Source organism: Mustelus asterias, chromosome 5, assembly GCF_964213995.1.
Source record: "Mustelus asterias chromosome 5, sMusAst1.hap1.1, whole genome shotgun sequence".
NCBI classification, from domain to species: domain Eukaryota; kingdom Metazoa; phylum Chordata; class Chondrichthyes; order Carcharhiniformes; family Triakidae; genus Mustelus; species Mustelus asterias.
This window is the reverse complement of record NC_135805.1, coordinates 71170246-71189818: the sequence shown is the minus strand read 5'-3', so window position 1 is coordinate 71189818 and position 19573 is coordinate 71170246. Positions and strand designations below refer to the sequence as shown.

At 43.8% G+C, this 19573-nt stretch overlaps 1 protein-coding gene across 3 annotated transcripts in view; it reads left to right on the top strand.

Moving 5' to 3' along the window:
* The window catches only part of tbc1d32 (TBC1 domain family, member 32), a 272496-nt gene that overhangs the window by 157962 nt on the left and 94961 nt on the right, over positions 1 to 19573 (top strand). For all 3 annotated transcript variants that reach the window (XM_078212743.1, XM_078212744.1, XM_078212742.1), the window contains exons 22-25: positions 814 to 933; positions 3214 to 3302; positions 17341 to 17463; positions 17561 to 17669. In XM_078212743.1, the coding sequence (XP_078068869.1) occupies positions 814 to 933; positions 3214 to 3302; positions 17341 to 17463; positions 17561 to 17669 (441 nt within the window). The remainder of the gene's footprint in view (positions 1 to 813; positions 934 to 3213; positions 3303 to 17340; positions 17464 to 17560; positions 17670 to 19573) is intronic.

Sequence of the window (19573 nt, the reverse complement as noted above, 5' to 3'; positions counted from 1 at the left end):
TGGGGGCCAGTGCGAATTGCCCAGCGCCGGTGGGACCGGACCGCATTACCAGGCAGGTCGGACCAGAACCATGTCACGGGCCGGTCGGACTGGAGCGACGTCCCGGGCCGGTGGGACCGGTACGCATTCCCGGGCCGGTCGGTCTGGACCGAAAATGATACGTTGTCTTTTTTTGGAAAATTCCGCCTATCATCTAGATCTGGAGTGAGGATTGAACTGAAATCCTCCTGACTAAGGTGGAACTGTTCACTGAGCCAAGGTGATTTGAGTTTTATAAGTGCATATTAGCAACTATTTAAAATATCTATCAGTCCATTGACCAATACAGGTCTGCTAGTTATCATATTTAGCCTTGTGTGGAGATGGTGGGGGCGGGACCGGGGAGGTTGAGGGCAGAAAGACTTGCATTTATTATAGTTTCTCTCACTACTAAATGTCTCAAAACAGTTTACAGCCTCTGAAGTACTTTGAGAGTAGTCACTTTTGTGGATGTTGTAATCACCATGGAAAAAGTTCTTAATGGTTGGATTAGTTAAGAGGAACACTTTTCATTGGATTTTTCTCCATATAAAGGTATGACTGCTGGGTGTATTTAGGCTGGGGTCAATTAACGAGTCATGGTTTTGTTGAATATTAGGTTGCAATTTGTATTCCAAACAAAATAATAAATCTGAACCAAACCCCTTCTAATCATTATGCAGTATTTATGGTTTTATGTTCTGTGTTACATGTTAGATAATTTTTCTTCATTATTATTATGAAACCCGTTTAAGTTTTATAAATATTAATATAATTTTTTTGTGTACTTTCAAGTCATTCCTAGCTCTGGTAAACCTGCTCTCATCTTTCTATGCTGTATATGAACTAATTGGCAATCTACCATTGCCAAACAAGGCATCATACTCCTTGCGTGAAGTGCCTACCTCAATTGTGGTAAGTGTAACAGCTTTTGCTTGCAATTACATGATAGTTGTTGATTTATTATTGCAAATTAAAAATCTGCATAATAATTTTTAAACATAAAATTGTTTACCTTAAACTTTAACAATAGGAGCTTTGTTTTGTCAAAGTGACAGTTTTCTTCTTTTAAAATTCATTTTTGGGCAGCGGTGTCACTGGCAAAAGGTAGGCATGTATTGTCCATATGTAGTTGCCCTGGACAAGGTGGTGGTGGTGAACCTCTTTATGCCACAATCTGGATGATGAACAATGCTGCTAGGAACAAGTTCCAGGATTTTAACAGAGTGACAATGAAGGAATAGTATGTCCAAGTCAGGATAGTGTATAACCTGGAGGGCAGCTTGGACACACTGGTGTTGTCATGCACCTGTTGCCTTTGTCCTATCAGGTGATGGAGGTTAAAAGTTTGGGAAGTGCTGCTGAAGAATCCCTTGCATGTTGTTTGTAATGCATCCTATAGATAGTGCACACTGCAACAATGAAATGTTAGTGATGAAGGGGAGTGAATGTTTTAAGTCAGTGGATGTGGTATTGATGAAGAGACTGCTTTGTTCTGGTCAGTGTCAGGCTACTGAGTGGGGTTGGAGCTACATCTATCCAGACAAGTGGAGATAAGAAGGGACAGGGGCACTTATCCTTGCAAATCATAGCAGGTCATTCATTTGTTTTGTGACATTGAACTCCAGTTTCATTCCTGATGTACCTTGTACAGATAGAGAGGCATGAGGAAAGCCCCTTGATGCAAAATACCCAGTTTCTGACCTGATCTAAGCATCACATTTATGTGGCAAACCTAGTTCATTTACTGGTCCATGAGGTTGATAGTGGGGAATTTGGTAATCGTATTGTCATTGACTGTCAAGGGGATGTTGGTATGCTCTCCTGTAGATAGTACGCAGTGTGGTCACGGTGTATTGCTGACGGAGAAAGTGAATGTTTAAAGTAATGGAGGGTGTCGATTAAGTGGGGCCTTTGTCCTGGATGGTGTGGAATTTTTTGAGTGTTGGAGCTACACTCACCGAAGCAAGTTGAGAGTATTCCACCCCACCCTTCAGATCTTGTGCCTTATAGATGGGAGAAAGACCTTGGGGATTCAGGAGGTGAGTTACTCATCTCGGAATACCCAGCCTCTGATCTTCTATTGTGGCCATAATAGAAACAAAGAAACTAGGAGCAGGAGTAGGCCATTTGGTCCGTCGAGCCTGCTCTGCCATTCATTATGATCACGGCTGATCATTCAGCTGAACAGTTGATTCCCCCTTTCCCCCCATATCCTTTGATCCCCTTCTTCCCAAGAGCAATATCTAACTCCTTCTTGAAAACATAAAATGTTTTGGTCTCAATTTCTTGCTGCGGTAGTGAATTTCCCAGATTTACTACTCTCTGGGTGAAGAAATTTCTCTCATTTCAGTCCTAAAAGGTTCACCCCATATCCTTAGTCTATGACCTCTGGTTCTGAATAACGCTACCATCAGGAAAGTCCTTCCTGCATCTACCCTGTCTAGTCCTGTTCAAATTCATAGAAACCCTACAGTGCAGAAAGAGGCCATTTGGCCCATCGGGTCTGCACCGACCACAATCCCACCCAGGCCCTACCCCCATATCCCTACACATTTACCCACTAATCCCTCTAACCTACACATCCTCGGACACTAAGGGGCAATTTAGTATGGCCAATCAACCTAACCCGCACATCTTTGGACTGTGGGAGGAAACCAGAGCACCCGGAGGAAACCCACGCAGACACGAGGTGAATGTGCAAACTCCACACAGACAGTGACCCAAGCCGGGAATCGAACCCAGGTCCCTGGAGCTGTGAAGCAGCAGTGCTAACCACTGTGCTACCGTGCGAAATGTAATAGGTTTCTTTGAGATCAGAGGACGAAGGGTCATCCAGACGCGAAACATTTGTTCTATTCTCTCTCCACAGATTCTGTCAGACCTGCTGAGTTTTTCTAGCATTTTCTGTTTCAGATTCCAGCATCTGTGGTCTATTTGCCTTTTGCCCCAATGCTGTGTTTATCTGCTAGAATACTAATTTAACAATATACTATTTGCAAAATGTGGTTGTATATTCTACGATTGTACATAGATCCTCCCCACAGACTCATTGAAAGATTAATTTGCCTAAGTACGTCTACAAAATATATAAAGTAAACTTATGAACCTAGTCATTGTGTACTATCAGTTATACTTTTAAACAAGTGTTTATAATAATTAAAATTGATGTATTTTGCTTTTTTTTCTTTAAAGGATGTAATTGATCGACTGATAATTATGAATTCAAATGCCAAAATACACTCTCTGTTTAACTATGAACATTCCCATATGTTTGGTGTTAGGTAAGCTGAAATCCTGTTCTTGAAAGCAATTTTCTTGTTCATTTCAAATATTAGATAATATTGTACTGGAATTTTTTATTGATCATTTCAATAATAACCTGTCCTTGGAAATCCTTAATTGTTATTCCTCCCTCCCTAATTTCAAATGGGTGGTGAAACTAATCATAACATCCTGATGATCATCCCAAGAGAGATCAAACAACTTAGCGTGCACAAGGGACCGCGTCTGGGAGACGTATATAATTCAGCCACTCACTGGATAAAGTAAATGAACCATGGGGAGAACTGAGTTGTACTGTTAATTTCAATCAATTATGGATATGTTAATCTCTTGTATGAAATAATGTTCAGTTTGTGCAGCAGGCGTTGTGTTTCAAATATTTATGATCATTTGATTAGTGTCACTTTTGGTCTTGTCACCTAGAGAACAATGTGGAATGAAAATAAATTCCTAATACTCCTTCGAATGCATCATTCATTTTTTTGTTTATTTGTTCATGGGATGTGGACTTTGCTGGCAAGGCCAGCATTTATTGCCCATTCCTAATTGCTCTCGAGAAGGTGGTGTAAGTCACAACCGCGGCAATCATGTTGCGTAGGTATTCCGATACTGCCATTAGGTAGGGAGTTCTAGGATTTCTATCTTCTAAAATATTTCCATATTTTATCAAACGGTGACAATGTTTCCTTTTCAAGGCTGAGTTTACTCACTAAGTCTAGCTATGTTTAGTGTGCTTTACAACATGATACATTGGTGTATTGTTTTTATCATTCCACAAGATAACATTATTTCTGCCTTTATCCCTTCTAAAGAATAATTTACTTCCTCTTCATTCAAACATTCTGAATGCACTCAAGTAAAAGAAAAACACTGCGGATGCTGAAAATCTGAAATGAAAATAGAAAATGTTGGATAAACACAGCAGGTCTGGCAGCATTTTCAGTTTTTATTTCTGAATGCACTGCTTGAATAAGCCTAGGTTGACGACCAGCAACTCAGCATTTTTAGCTGAGTTTTTGGCAAAGGATCATTGCAACTGTAGTAATTCAGTCAGACACCAGTTTCCTGTCACCAAAGACCCTTTATTGTGTACCAAAGAGAAGGGCCACACACGCAACTTGCAGCTGGACAATCTACATCTTGGGGGCTACAACGCCGGACTGAGTTGAGCAGCAGGTTTATGAGCCCCCATTGTCTGCTTCTCATTGGGCGAACTCTGCTTGCTCAATAAGAAAGCTCACGTTCTATGAAGCTCACAAGAAGGTCTGTCGAAAGCGGGGCTGGGCCAGGCAGTGTAAACCGAACAGCGGACCTTCGTTTCCGGAGGGAGGGCCACAGTATTACCAATGTGAGTTCCTCCTCAGGTTCTGTTTCAGCCCAGAGACCGACTTCTTCAGCCTCCATCTCCAAGTCCATACCTTCAGTATCCGGATGGGCTAATGCAGAGCCCCCTGAGGGCTGACATTGGAAGTGGCTACCTTCATGGCCAGTAGTGATGCATGCTCAGGCATGGACACCCCGGCCCTAAGATGGTCCAAGTGTTTCTTTAAGGTTTCACCCTGTATTTTGACCTTGTATGATACTGACCCCATTTTCTCCGTAACAATTCTAGAGACCCAACTGGGACCATCCCCAAAGTTTCTCACATGTACAAGATCACCCGGTGCAAAAGTTCTTTCTCACATTGCAGAATCGTAATTTCTTTTTTTGGTTTTCTTGCTGGGACTCCACCCTCCCTACTAAGTTTGGGAATTGTAGGCTTAATCTGGTATGAAGCCATCAACCCAATAATAGCTCTGCTGGGGCAACACCTGGTGTTGTGTGCCATGTGGATCTATAATTGAACAAAGATAGTGTCAGTTTGCTCTCCATGAATGCCACCAGTTGTTTCTACATATCATTTTTGAAAGTTTGAACTCTCATTCTGCCAGTCCATTTGATGCTGGGTGGTATTCAGAAGTGTCAGATACCATTAGAAAACACAAAGTTCTGGAAATCGCCACTAGTAAAGGCCATGCCATTATCAGAAACCAGGACACATGATACTCTGGGTGTACTGAAGCTTTGTCATAATTTCTCGGTCATAACCTGAGCAATTGTGAAACCCACGAGGTGTACCTCCACCCATTTGGAGTGTGCATCTATCATGATTAACAAAATGGAGCCCGTAAAGGGCCCCCACAAAGTCCACATGTACATGCACCCATGGCCTGGCAAGTCACTCCCATGGTTGCAGAGCAGCTGAGGAAGGATGTTTTTGATTTTCCTGGCACAGGTCAGATTGCTTCAAGTCTTTCATGTCAGAGTCCAGACTGGGCCACCAGACATAGCTCCTCGCCAGCATTTTCATTTTTGATACTCCAGGATAGCCATTATCTAGTTCAGTTAATATTGAATGTTGTTCTGCAAGGGGGAGGGCGCAAAACGATCACTTGAGACCCCCCAAAGAATGATCCCACCTTGAACACTAAGTTTATCTTTCTTAATAAGGCAGGGTTTCATTTCTTCGGAGGGTTGCCCTTGGAATCCACCATGTAGGATCATGTACCTTATTTTAGATAAGGTTGGATTTTTTTGTGTTCCAGTCCTTAATCTGCCTTGTGGACACTGACAAAGTCTCCAAAAGATTTAGAGTCATCACAACTTCCAATGCTGGTAAAGGAGCTGGTCTTGTGGACAACGGGAGACGACTCAGCGATTCAGCATTGGCTATCCGGATTCTTGGGCAGTGTTCTAGAAGATGTTCCTAGGCCGCTAATAACAAGGCCCAGTGCTGTATCCGAGCAGAGGAAATACCAGGGATTGCCTTGCCCTCTTTGAAAAGGCCCAATAAGAGTTTATGGTCAGTAACTATAAAAAAAAATACGACAGACGTATTGATGGAACTTTTTCACACCAAATAGAACCGTCAACCCTTCTTTCTCAATCAGCTGGTTAGCTCAGTTGGTTTGTGATGCAGAGTGGCGTCAACAGCGTGGGTTCAATTCCCATACTGGTTGAGGTTATTCATGAAGGCCCGCTTTCTCAATCTTATCCCTTGCCTGAGGTGTGATGATCCTCAGGTTAAATTACAACTAGTCAGCTCTCTCCCTCAAAGGGGAAAGCAGCCTATGGTCATCTGGAACTATGGCAACTTTACCTTTTTACCTTGGGTAGTTCTTGAAGGATGTTCTTGATAACTCTTTGGGAAATGGCACATGCTAATGAGACCCCTAAAGGCAAGTGGGTATACTCACAGAGTCCCTTATGTTCGTCAATCATCACATATTTCTGGGAGGACTCATCCAATTCAAACTGAAGATAGGCATGGCTCATGTCCAACTTGGAGAATGTCTTGCTGCCTATTAGATGAGTGTCCAATGAGACGTGGGGTATCCATCGGGTTTGGAGACCCAATTGGCTGTTAGTTTATAGTCCCCACAAAGACCAACTGATTTGTCGAGATTAAGAACAGGGACTAATGGCACAGCCCATTCTGCAAATTGCACTGGCCTTAGCATATCTAAAATTTTAATGCGCTCTAGTTCGGTTTCCACCTTCTCTGGCATGCAGTAAAGGTGTGGTCTTGCTCTGAAATACCTAGGTGTAGCATCGGGGTCAATGCAGATCTTGACGTTGGCCCCTTTTGTTTTTCCCAGACCTCCTTGGAAAACTCCAAGATATCTATTAGTAACTTTGTACAGTCCCCGCGCCTAGCCTGAAGATCTCCAACCAGTTCTGCTGATCTGCTGGAGCCAATCTCTTCCCATAAGGCTTGGTCCATGCCCCCATACAATAATGAGTGGGAGATAAGCTGATTGCTGCCTGTAGGTTACTGGAGCCATTGTGGTGCCTTTTATTTGTAAAGGTTCCCCCGTGTAGCTTGCTAGTCTGATCTTTGTATCTTCCAACCTCAGGAATTGGATGCCAGATTTGAGACGTTTATATGTCTGTTTTCTGATAACAGACTGCAGCCCCTATGTCCACCTCTATCTTCAAGGGATGGTCATTCATCAGTAATTCTACCAATATTGGGGCAACTTCTGTTGTGATGATACGATTCAGTTGTAATGTCTCTGACTCTGGAAGAGGGGATACCTGCATAGTACTATCAGGTACTGGCCTCAGTTTTTTCACTGGGCAGCATGCGGTTTGTTTGTTTCTGAAACTTCGCTTTGTTGTTCGCTTTGACAGTGCTTGCAATAATCTGCCATCTGGCAACTGCACCTTTCTGGAGTATGTTCTCTAATACGCTTGGGTTCATCACTGTCTTTCCTTGCCTGTCTAGTGGTGATATTAGGGTTCCTATATCAAAAGGCATTGATGAGATGGAAGTGTTGGTGCTTTTTGGGGTGATGAGGACATGGGATTGGAAGCTCAGCTTGGGGGTTGAATAGAACATATAAAGTTGCTAACAGTTTGGTTCAGTCTCTGATATTAAGGGGTAAAATCAATTTGTGGGTATCGAGTTCTTGGCAAAGACAAGATGAAGATATACTCTTAAAAATGTATGGCTAGAAAAGATTATAACTAATTTAAGACTATTATTTCATGCAGGTGGTTTCTGCTCCATGTTAGGCCTTTGCAAGTTGAATAAGAGTACAGGACAATTACTTTGCTTCAAGCCATTTGGATAGTATATTCATAGCTGCATTTGAATTCAAGAGTTACAATATCAAGCTGTTTCTTAGTCATAAGAAACTTCAGAGGTTTTGTGTTCAGGGGTAAAATTGCCAATACACTATCTAAAATTCTCTTTTGCTGTTGTGTCTTTCTTCATAATTCTCAGGAAAATAGGTGTTGCTACCAGTCCAATAAATTTTCTCCACCATTATTTTGCCTGGTTGCTTTTTCGTCAAATTTGTAGTTTCTCAGCAGTCTTCCTTATTCCATTTTAGGAGTCTCACATCTGCAGGCCTTTTTTACAAATTAATTGTAAACATTTAACACTCTCCAGCATTCTTTGGTTTTGTTGTCCCAATTTCAAGTTTCTTCCCCCTTAATATTTCTATTTAAAGTGTGTGCTGGCAAACACATCAGGGTACTGACTTCCAAAGGTCCAACTAGGCAACAAGGGGAATACATACAAATCAATACTTTAGCACCAAGTTAACTATCAGATAATGAGTGGTTTAATTCACATATACTTCTCATTTCCAAGCTACTGCATGTCCTTGAGTGATCATTCATACTTTAATGAGACATAGATTGGATGGATCAAAGGAGCATTAATTCTGGTTATTTTTACCCATTTTAAAAATAAAGGTCAGATGTTTTATTCTCAATAAAACTGGTTGGGGAAAAGCAATCTTCAGTGAAATCAGAAACAAAAGGAACTTGAGAGACATATTTATTTGACTTATTATTGTCACATCCGGGAAATTATAGCCAGTAAGTTTGATGTTGGTGGTGGGCAAGTTATTGGAAGGTGTGATAAGGGATAGGATCTACAAATATTTGGATAGACAGGGACTTATTACGGAGAGTCAACATGGCTTTGTGCGTGGTAGGTCATGTTTGACCAATCTATTAGAGTTTTTTGAGGAGGTTACCAGGAAAGTGGATGAAGGGAAGGCGGTGGATGTTGTCTACCTGGATTTCAGCAAGGCCTTTGACAAGGTCCCTCATGGGAGGTTAGTTAGGAAGGTTCAGTCGCTGGGCATACATGGGGAGGTAGTAAATTGGATTAGACACTGGCTCAATGGAAGAACAGTAAGAAGTCTCGCAACACCAGGTTAAAGTCCAACAGCTTTCGGAGCGCTGCCCCTTCGTCAGATGGAGTGGATATCTGTTCTCCAACAGTGCACAGAGACACAGAAATCAAGTTACAGAATACTAATTAGAATGCAAATCTCGACAGCCAGCCAGGTCTTAAAGGTACAGATAATGTGGGTGGAGGGAACATTAAACACAGGTTAAAGAGATGTGTATTGTCTCCAGACAGAACAACTAGTAAGATTCTGCAAGATCAGTGGGAAAGCTGTGGGGGTTACTGATAATGTGACATAAATACAACATCCCGGTTTAGGCCGTCCTCATGTGTGCGGAACTTGGCTATCAGTTTCTGCTCAGCGACTCTGCGCTGTCGTGTGTCGTGAAGGCCGCCTTGGAGAACTCTTACCTGAAGATCCAAGGCTGAATGCCCGTGACTGCTGAAGTGCTCCCCCACAGGAAGAGAACAGTCTTGCCTGGTGATTGTCGAGCGGTGTTCATTCATCCGTTGTCGTAGCGTCTGCATGGTTTCCCCAATGTACCATGCCTCGGGACATCCTTTCCTGCAGCGTATCAGGTAGACAACGTTGGCCGAGTTGCAAGAGTATGTACCGTGTACCTGGTAGATGGTGTTCTCACATGAGATGATGGCATCCGTGTCGATGATCCGGCACGTCTTGCAGAGGTTGCTGTGGCAGGGTTGTGTGGTGTCTTGGTCACTGTTCTCCTGAAGGCTGGGTAGTTTGCTGCGGACAATGGTCTGTTTGAGGTTGCGTGGTTGTTTGAAGGCAAGAAGTGGGGGTGTGGGGATGGCCTTGGCGAGGTGTTCGTCTTCATCAATGACATGTTGAAGGCTCCGGAGGAGATGCCATAGCTTCTCCGCTCCGGGGAAGTACTGGACGACGAAGGGTACTCTGTCCACCGTGTCCCGTGTTTGTCTTCTGAGGAGGTCGGTGCGGTTTTTCGCTGTGGCGCGTCAGAACTGTTGATCGATGAGTCGAGCGCCATATCCTGTTCTTATGAGGGCATCTTTCAGCGTCTGGAGGTGTCTGTTGCGATCTTCCTCATCCGAGCAGATCCTGTGTATTCGGAGGGCTTGTCCGTAGGGGATGGCTTCTTTTACGTGTTTAGGGTGGAAGCTGGAGAAGTGGAGCATCATGAGGTTATCCGTGGGCTTGCAGAACAGTGAGGTGCTGAGGTGACCGTCCTTAATGGAGATGCGTGTGTCCAAGAATGCAACCGATTCCAGAGAGTAGTCCATGGTGAGTCTGATGGTGGGATGGAACTTGTTGATGTCATCATATAGTTGTTTCAGTGATTGCTCACCATGACAATACACATCTCTTTAACCTGTGTTTAATGTTCCCTCCACCCACATTATCTGTACCTTTAAGACCTGGCTGGCTGTAGAGATTTGCATTCTAATTAGTATTCTGTAACTTGATTTCTGTGTCTCTGCACTGTTGGAGAACAGATATCCACTCCATCTGACGAAGGGGCAGTGCTCCGAAAGCTTATGGTATTTGCTACCAAATAAACCTGTTGGACTTTAGCCTGGTGTTGCGAGACTTCTTACTGTGTTTACCCCAGTCCAACGCCGGCATCTCCACATCAATGGAAGAAACCAGAGAGTGGCTGTGGAGGATTTCTTCTCTGAGTGGAGGCCTGTGACTAGTGGTGTGCCGCAGGGATCGGTGTTGGGTCCATTGTTGTTTGTCATCTATATCAATGATCTGGATGATAATGTGGTAAATTAGATCAGCAAATTTGCTGATAATACAAAGATTGGAGGTGTAGTGGACAGTGAGGAAGGTTTTCAAAGCTTGCAGAGGGATTTGGACCAACTAGAAAAATGGGCTGAAAAATGGCAAATGGAATTTAACGCAGACAAGTGTGAGATATTGCACTTTGGAAGGACAAACCAAAGTAGAACGTACAGGGTAAAAGGTAGGACTCTGAAGAGTGCAGTTGAACAGAGGGATCTGGGAATACAGGTACAGAATTCCCTAAAAGTGACTTCACAGGTGGATAGGGTCGTAAAGAGTGCCTTTGGTACATTGGCCTTTATAAATCGGAGTATCGAGTATAAAGGTTGGAGTGTTATGGTAAGGTTATATAAGGCATTGGTGAGGCTGAATTTAGAGTATTGTGTACAGTTTTGGTCACCTAGTTACAGGAAGGATGTAAATGAGTTTAAAGAGTGCAGAGAAGGTTCACAAGGATGTTGCCGGGACTTGAGAAGCTGAGTTACAGAGAGAGCTTGAATAGGTTGGGACTTTATTCCCTGGAGCGTAGAAGATTGAGGGGAGAATTGATAGAGGTGTATAAGATTTTGATGGGTATAGATAGAGTGAATGCAAGCAGGCTTTTTCCACTGAGGCTAGGGGAGAAAAAAAACCAGAGGGCATGGGTTAAGGGTGAAAGGAGAAAAGTTTAAAGGGAATATTAGAGGGGGGGGGGCTTCTTCACGCAGAGAGTGGTGGGAGTGTGGAATGAGCTGCCGGATAAAGTGGTAAGTGCGGGGTCACTTTTAACATTTAAGAAAAACTTGGACGGGTTCATGGAGGAGAGGGGTGTGGAGGGATATGGTCCAAGTGCAGGTCAGTGGGACTAGGCAAAAAATGGTTCGCACAGACAAGAAGGGCCAAAAGGCCTGTTTCTGAGCTGTAATTTTCTATGGTTCTATGTATTAGTATACAGTAAAACATATTGTTTCTTGTGTGCTATACAGACAAAACATACCGTACATAGAGAAGGAAAGGAGAGGGTGCAGAATGTAGTGTTACAGTCATAGTTAGGGTGTAGAGAAAGATCAATTTAATAAAGCATTATTCCAGAGTTTATAGGAGTTAGAGTAGAGTTTTAAAAGCATTGAAAAGGTAGAATTAGAGGGTATGAAGGGCAGTTTTCAAGCAGTTGCCTTGCTCCGGCGCCACCTTGTGTCCAAACCAGTATTGGACCAAGCTAGAGTCCCAGGTTAGCTACACAAACATCTACCGATTATGGGAAGGTCTGCAAGACATAACAGGCTACAAAATGAAGGCATGTAGAATCACTTGCACCTATGCACCCCTTCCTAATGAGCACAAAGCATTCTATGCCTGTTTTGAGCAAGAGGTCAGCAAAAGAACGTCTTCTGCCCTGGAAACCTCAGCTGAACCAATATCCGAGGTGACCATCGTAGACGTCAGATCAGCCTTCTTGAAAATTAACCCATGGAAAGCGACTGGCCTGAATGGGGTACCTGGACATGCACTCAGATCCTGCGTGGATCTGCTATGGAGGGGGTATTCACCAGACACCTTTAACCTCTCCTTACACCGATCTGAGGTCCCGACCTAGAAGACTACCATCATCCCTGTACCAAAGAAAAGCCAGGCAGTGCACCTTAATGACTATCACTCGGTGACTCTGACATCCATCATTAAGAAGTGCTTTGAAAGGTTAAGTCATGGCACAGATGAACTCCGGCCTCCCAGATTGCCTGGATCACTACAGTTCGCTGCCTATCGCTGCAACAGGTCCATAGCAGATGCCACCTCTCTGGCCCTACACTCAACCCTAGATAACAAAGACACTTATGTCAGACTCTTATTTATTGATGACAGCTCAGGCTTCAACACCATTATTCCTACAAAACTCATCTCCAAACTCTGGCCTAGGGTTCTGCTTCTCCCTCTGCGACTGGATCCTAGACTTCCTAATCCACAGATCACAATCAGTAAGGATAGGCAACGACACCTCCTCCACAATTGTCCTTAACACCGGTGCCCCACAAGGCTGTGTCCTCAGCCCCTTATACTTCTTATACAGTTATGATTCTGTGGCCGAATTCCACTCCTCCTCCATTTTCAAGTTTGCTGATGACACCACAGTAGTGGGTCAGATCTCAAACAATGATGAGACGGAGTACAGGTAAGAGATAGAGAATTTAGTGAAATGGTGCAAAGACAATAATCTCTCCGTCAATGTCAGTAAAATGAGGAAGAAAGTCATCGACTTCAGGAAGTGCAGTGGAGGACATGCCCCTGTATACATCAATGGGGACGAAGTGGAAATGGTCAAGAGCTTCAAGCTTCTAGATATCTAGATCACCAACAACTATCCTGGTCCCTCCATGCTGACACTACAGTTAAGAAAACCCACCAACACCTCTACTTTCTCAGGAGGCTAAAGAAATTCAGCATGTCCGCTGCAACTCTAACCAATTTTTATAGATGTACCATAGAAAGCATTCTTTCTGGATGTATCTCAGCTTGGTATGGCTCCTACTCTGACCAAGACTGCAAGAAACTACAAAGGGTTGTGAACATAGCCCAGTCCATCACGCAAACTAGCCTCCCATCCATTTACTCCGTCTATACTTCCACTGCCTCGGCAAAATAGCCAGCATAATCAAGGACCCATGCGCCCTGGACATGCTCTTTTCCACCTTCTTCCATTGGGAAAAAGATACAAAAGTCTGAGATCATGTGCCAAGTGCCTCAAGAACAGCTTCTTCTATGGTGCCATCAGACTTTTGAATGGACAGCAAGGGTCCCAGAACAGATCCCTGGGGCACACCACTGGTGACCGACCTCCATTTAGAAAAAGACCCTTCTAAACCACTCTCTGCCTCCTTTGGGCAAGCCAGTTCTGGATCCACAGGGCAGCAGCCCCTTGGATCCCATGCCCCCTCACTTTTTCTAGAAGCCTTGCATGGGGGACCTTATCGAACGCCTTGGTAAAATCCATATAAACCACATCTACCGCTTTCCCTTCGTCAATGTGTTTAGTCACATTTTCGAAGAACTCTACCAGGCTCGTAAGGCACGATCTGCCTTTGACAAAGCCATGCTGAGTATTCTTGAGCATACTAAACCTCTCTAAATGCTCATAAATCCTGTCCCTCAGGATCTTCTCCATCAGCTTACCAACCACTGAGGTTAGACTCACCGGTCAGTAATTTCCTGGGCTATCCCTATTCCCCTTCTTGAAAATAGGAACCACACCCGCAATCCTCCAATCCTCCGGCACCTCTCCCGTCTCCATCGATGACGCAAAGATCATCGCCAGAGGCTCTGCAATCTCTTCCCTTGCCTCCCACAGTAACCTGGGGTACATCCCATCCGGACCCGGCAACTTATCTATCTTGATGCCATTCAAAGATTCCAGCACAACCTCTTTCTTAAAGTCCACACACTCAATCTTTTCAGTCCACCGCAAGCCCGCAGTACATCCACCCAGGTCCTTTTCCTCTGTGAAAACCGAGGCAAAATACTCATTAAGCACCTCTGCCATTTCTACTGGTTCCGTACTGATTTTCCTGCCTTCACCTTTTATAGGCCCTATTCCTTCACGTCTCATCCTTTTACTTTTCACATATTTATAGAACGCCTTAGGGTTCTCCTTAATCCTACCTGCCAAGGCCTTCTCGTGACCCCTTCTGGCTCTCCTAATTTCCAAAGATGTGCGGGTTAGGTTGATTGGCCATGCTAAAATTGCCCCTTAGTGTCCTGGGATGTGTAGATTAGAGGGATTAGCGGGTAAAATATGTAGGGATATGGGGGTAGGGCCTGGGTGGGATTATGGTCGGTGCAGACTCGATGGGCCAAATGGCCTCTTCTGTACTGTAGGGTTTCTATGATTCTTTAGTCCCTTCCTACAAGCTGTATACTCATCTAGATCCCTATCTTCGCCAAGCTCTCTGAACTTTTTGTACGCTTTCCTTTTCTTTTCGACTAGGTCCCTCACAGCTTTCGTGCACCACGGTTCCTTTAACCTACCAACACCTCCCTGTCTGCTCGGAACGTTGTCCTGTAGAACTCTAGACAGACATTCCTTGAAAAACTGCCACCTCTCTTCAGTACATTTCCCCGAGAATACCTCCTTCCAATTTACTCCTCTAATTTGCTGCCATATGTCTTCATATAGAACCGATGTCAGGGGTAGGTTCTTTACCCAGAGGGTGGTGAGGGATTGGAATGCCCTGCCAGCATCAGTTGTAAATGCGCCTAGTTTGGGGGCGTTTAAGAGATCCGTAGATAGGTTCATGGACGAAAAGAAATTGGTTTAGGTTGGAGGGTCACAGTTTTTTTTTTAACTGGTCGGTGCAACATCGTGGGCCGAAGGGCCTGTTCTGCGCTGTAATGTTCTATGTTCTATATTTCCCCTTACTCCATATAATCGCTTTCCTAGCTAGCCTGATCCTCCCTTTTTCCAATGCAAACATAAAGAAGATAGAGTTATGATCGCTATCCCCAAGATGCTCTCCCACTGAGAGATCTGACACCTGTCCAGGTTCATTGGTCAGTATCAGATCAAGTACAGCCTCTCCTCTTGTAGGCTTGTCCACATGCTGTGTCAGGAAACCCTCCTGAACACACCTAACAAACTCCTCCCCATCCAATCCCCTTACCCGAGGGATATTCCAATCTGTGTTTGGGAAATTAAAGTCTCCCATCACTACAACTCTGCTATTACTGCATCTCTCCAGGATCTGTTTCCCTATCTGCTCCTCCACCTCCCTGTTACTATTGGGCGGCCTATAGAAAACTCCCAGCAAAGTGATCGACCCCTTCCCACTCCGAACTTCCACCCACAGAGACTCTGTAGACAATCCCTCCACAGCATACACCTTCTCTACAGCTGTGACACTATTCCTGATCAACAGTGCCACTCCACCCCCTCTCTTGCCTCCCTCCCTGTCCTTCCTGAAGCATCTGAATCCCGGCACCTGGAGTATCCAGTCCTGACCCTGAGACATCCAAGTCTCCGTAATCACATCACACTTCCAGGCATCGATCTACGCTCTGAGCTCGTCCCTTTTATTCACTATACTCCTGGCATTAAAGTAAACACATCTCAATGCTTTGGTCTGAGCTCTCCCCTTCTCTATCCCCCGTCCATCCTCCCTCTTGCACTATCTATAACCCTTCTCTGTTTGCGAGCTAACTTCCTCGCTCCCAGTCTCCTCGTCTCGATCCCCTCCCCCCAACCTATGTAGTTTAAACTCTCCCCAGTAGCCTTAGCCAACCTTCCCGCCAGGATATTGGTCCCCCTGGGATTCAAGTGCCACCCGTATACCAATACATGTGACAATAATAAATCAAATCAAACTCAGTGATTATAAAGCTATCATATTAACGTGTCGATACCAACTTTTTCCCTTTTTAAACAAAAGCTTTACTGTTCATATTTCAAAAAAAAATTTGCGGGATTGACTTGAGGAAACATAAAGGAGATAAAGTTTATGTTTACTGCACACAGCTTCTATGAGGACCCACACACACTTTCATTGACCAGCAGCTTCTTCATGAACAACAGACCTGAAACCCCAATCTTCCCATTCCCCAGTGCTTTGGAGATTTTCTTCATTTCTCACCTCCTTTCAAAATGTCATCCTGCAAATTCATCAGACTCTGCCGCTTCAGAAAGGCGTAGGTTAGCCAAGAACCCTGGTGTCATCTCCACAAATGGCAGCTGAATCTAGGCTGGCAATGAAATTAAATTAAATTTCTGGGGCGAGTTTGCCCACCACTGTGCCCCCCCACCCCCCTCTATTTTTAATTATGTTCCACCTCTCTTTGATAAAATCATTAATTGCACAGGTATTTGAATCCAAGTCATTTGCCGACTTAGCAAATGGTTTTCCTCCACAGTATCTCTTTCTTATCCATTCAGGGTTAATAAATCTTGGCTCTTTACTTCAAATGGTGCTCACAGAAGGCAAAGTAGTACTTTGGTGTCCCTTGTGAGAGTTATCTCTGCCACTCAATGTCATAACCCAGGCCAAAGGCAAGTATGAACACTTTAAAGGAGCAAATATTCTTTTTATATGAAGGTTGCCAGGCTTGATTATCTTTAACTTGATATCTTCTGTAGCCTTACCTAGAGTCACAGAAGAACTCCTGACACTTCGCAAGGGTGTAAGGGATGCAACTCCTGAGTTTTCTTTAAAACTGCAAACAAAATCATCCAACAATCTATTTTGTTACATTGATTATAAAATGAAACACTTATTTGCAACCTAGTTACATAATAATGTCAGTGGAGTTTTTAATCTTGATTTAATGCAGGATAAATTACACAATTTGCTGCATTCCTGACATAGGGCTTTAAACAATGGGAGAATATTTTGAGAATTTTAGTACAGAGGTAAGTTTAAACAGACAGAAAATTATGGTCACACTGCCCACAACTCTTGATGCAAGTACCCACTTGGCAAAGCTGTATTTTTTTTCACGTGATTTTTCCTCATCTGTAAGTTTAAACAAATTTATTAGTCATGCATTTCATTTGTACCAAACAAGTATTACTCATTTATTACTGATGAACCTCTGTCTTTGTTTTTTTTTCCCCCCCAAGGCTACTGAGTGTTATGTGCTGCAATCTGGATATTCTTTTACTTTTAGAATCCCAGTACCATGTATCAGAAATTCTCTTGAATGCACAAAAAGAAAATGTTAGAGAAAACTTAGAAAATCCAGGGTAAGGAACTGGTAGTACTCGTAACATTCCATATCATTTACATTGAAAAAATAAGTTACTTTTTTTTTCCTGAAGTAATTATGATTATGTATTTCAGAGATTTCATAATTGATGGTCTCTCAGTGGAGAGGAATCATATACTTGTCCGCATGAATCTGATAGGGGGACCATCAGAACGGATTTTACCTCAAAGAGTTTTGCAGAAGGTTAGAAAAATATTGTTTTCTTCTATTTGATTTGTAGTTTCCTTAATACAAATGGAATGATGTGTGCACATTTTACTGATCACTGCTGACTCCAGCATTGATAATATCTGCTTCCTCTTCTTCTGCTGTCCCTTCTACCTGACTCAACTCTTCGGCATCTAGCCCTCATTAAGATTCATCTCCAAGCAACACACTGCACCTCCGTTGAATCCTTCATAGACATCATAACTAGCTTCCTTTCTATTCTGTTATGATGTCTGTAGATACCGATAACTTTAAAAATAGAAATTCAAACTTCCAGTTGATAGCTAAAAGAATGACACAACAGGATTTCAGTTTAGAACTTTTATTGTACTATTACGATTCTTTAGTACAGCTTTAACAAACAGATGCAGCTGAGGAACTGAGTACATACCTGAGAGTTTGGTGAGCAGGGGAATTTATATTTTTAACTTGTTCTTATAAATCTGGTCTCATCTGTAATTAGTAATAACTGGAAAGTACTATATAAGTACACAATGTTTCTTTCTTCCAGCCTTAGACAGGTAAACACGCTCTGCTGAGAGATTTGAGTAGTTGATTAGATAACTGGTTGATTCTCACTTCTCTAACCCCAGTTCAGTTTTCTATAAATTCAGGAATCTTTAGTGTAGACGAGTGTAAATGCAGAATTTAATGCATACCTGAGAGTTTGCTGAATGGGGGATTTAGAAGGGGATGGAGGTGTTTGTTTCCTTTCTCACCCTGTATGAACTTGATAAATAATAACTTAATAAATACACTTATTGGATTATTACCTGAGCCATATTCAAAATGGCACATGGTGCATAAAATTGAAAAGATGAAGACATGGCTCAGAGGCTGGTGGGGGATAAGTGGGTTCTGGTTTGTGGGGCACTGGCACCATTACTGTGGAAAGTGGGGGCTGTATTGTTGGTCTACACCTGAACCATGTTGTAACCAGCATAACTAGGGAAATAGAGAGGCTTTGAAATAAATAGTGGGGACAAGGGATCAAATGTAAACAGATGTGAAGGGTGATTCTCCCATCCCACTGCGCTGCTTTTGTAGCGCAGTGGGCCGGGAGACATCAGCAGTGTCCGATTCATGGAATTTGCGCTGGACATCTGGGCCTCTGTGTGGCTCCCTGTCTAAGTATTTTCACATCGATGGGTCCAAGTTGAAAATCAGCGAAATAGCAATTTGCATCCGTTAACATACCTTAGCATGCCATTTGTGGGTCTGGGACTAGAATCTCCACCCCCGCTAGTGTCTCCCCCCTTTACGGCATGACATCATGCTGGCAGGGTTTACAACAGCTCCATAAAAGTCGGGACCTGGTGTGGCAGCATTGAACAGGAGTCAGGAGGTAAGTATTATAGAGCTGCAGCCTCTGGACTGCAGGGGAGATTGGAGGCAGGGCCAGGAAAGTTTCTGCTTGGTGTGGGGAAGTTCCTGGAGAGCTGGAAGTGCTGTCCCCCAGCCCAGGGATGTTCCATGTCGTTTCTGTGGGGTGGAGTGGGGTCCTTTGCTAGTCAGGCTGCTGTCTGCTGCCACTGGAATGTTCCATTGGGGTGGGGTCCTTTACTAAGTGCTGGTCAGGCTGCACCCAGCCTTTCTCACACCCACCCAACTTTGAGAAACAGCACAACAGGTTAATGAACCTGGGCTGGCCATGGTAGCCTTTGGTGAAGGCTGGAGGATGATGACAACTCGCGCACACTGTGATCCTGCCCCTGGTGCCACTCAAGTCTGACTCCTACCTGTTCTCTGAGTGCACATTGGCACCTGGGCCAGTTGGGGGGTGGGGGGGGGGTGGGGTGCGTGGTGGAGGTGAAATGCCAGGGAGTGGTTTTTGATTAAGGGTCCGGAGAATGCTGGGGAGAATCAGAGACAGATTAATC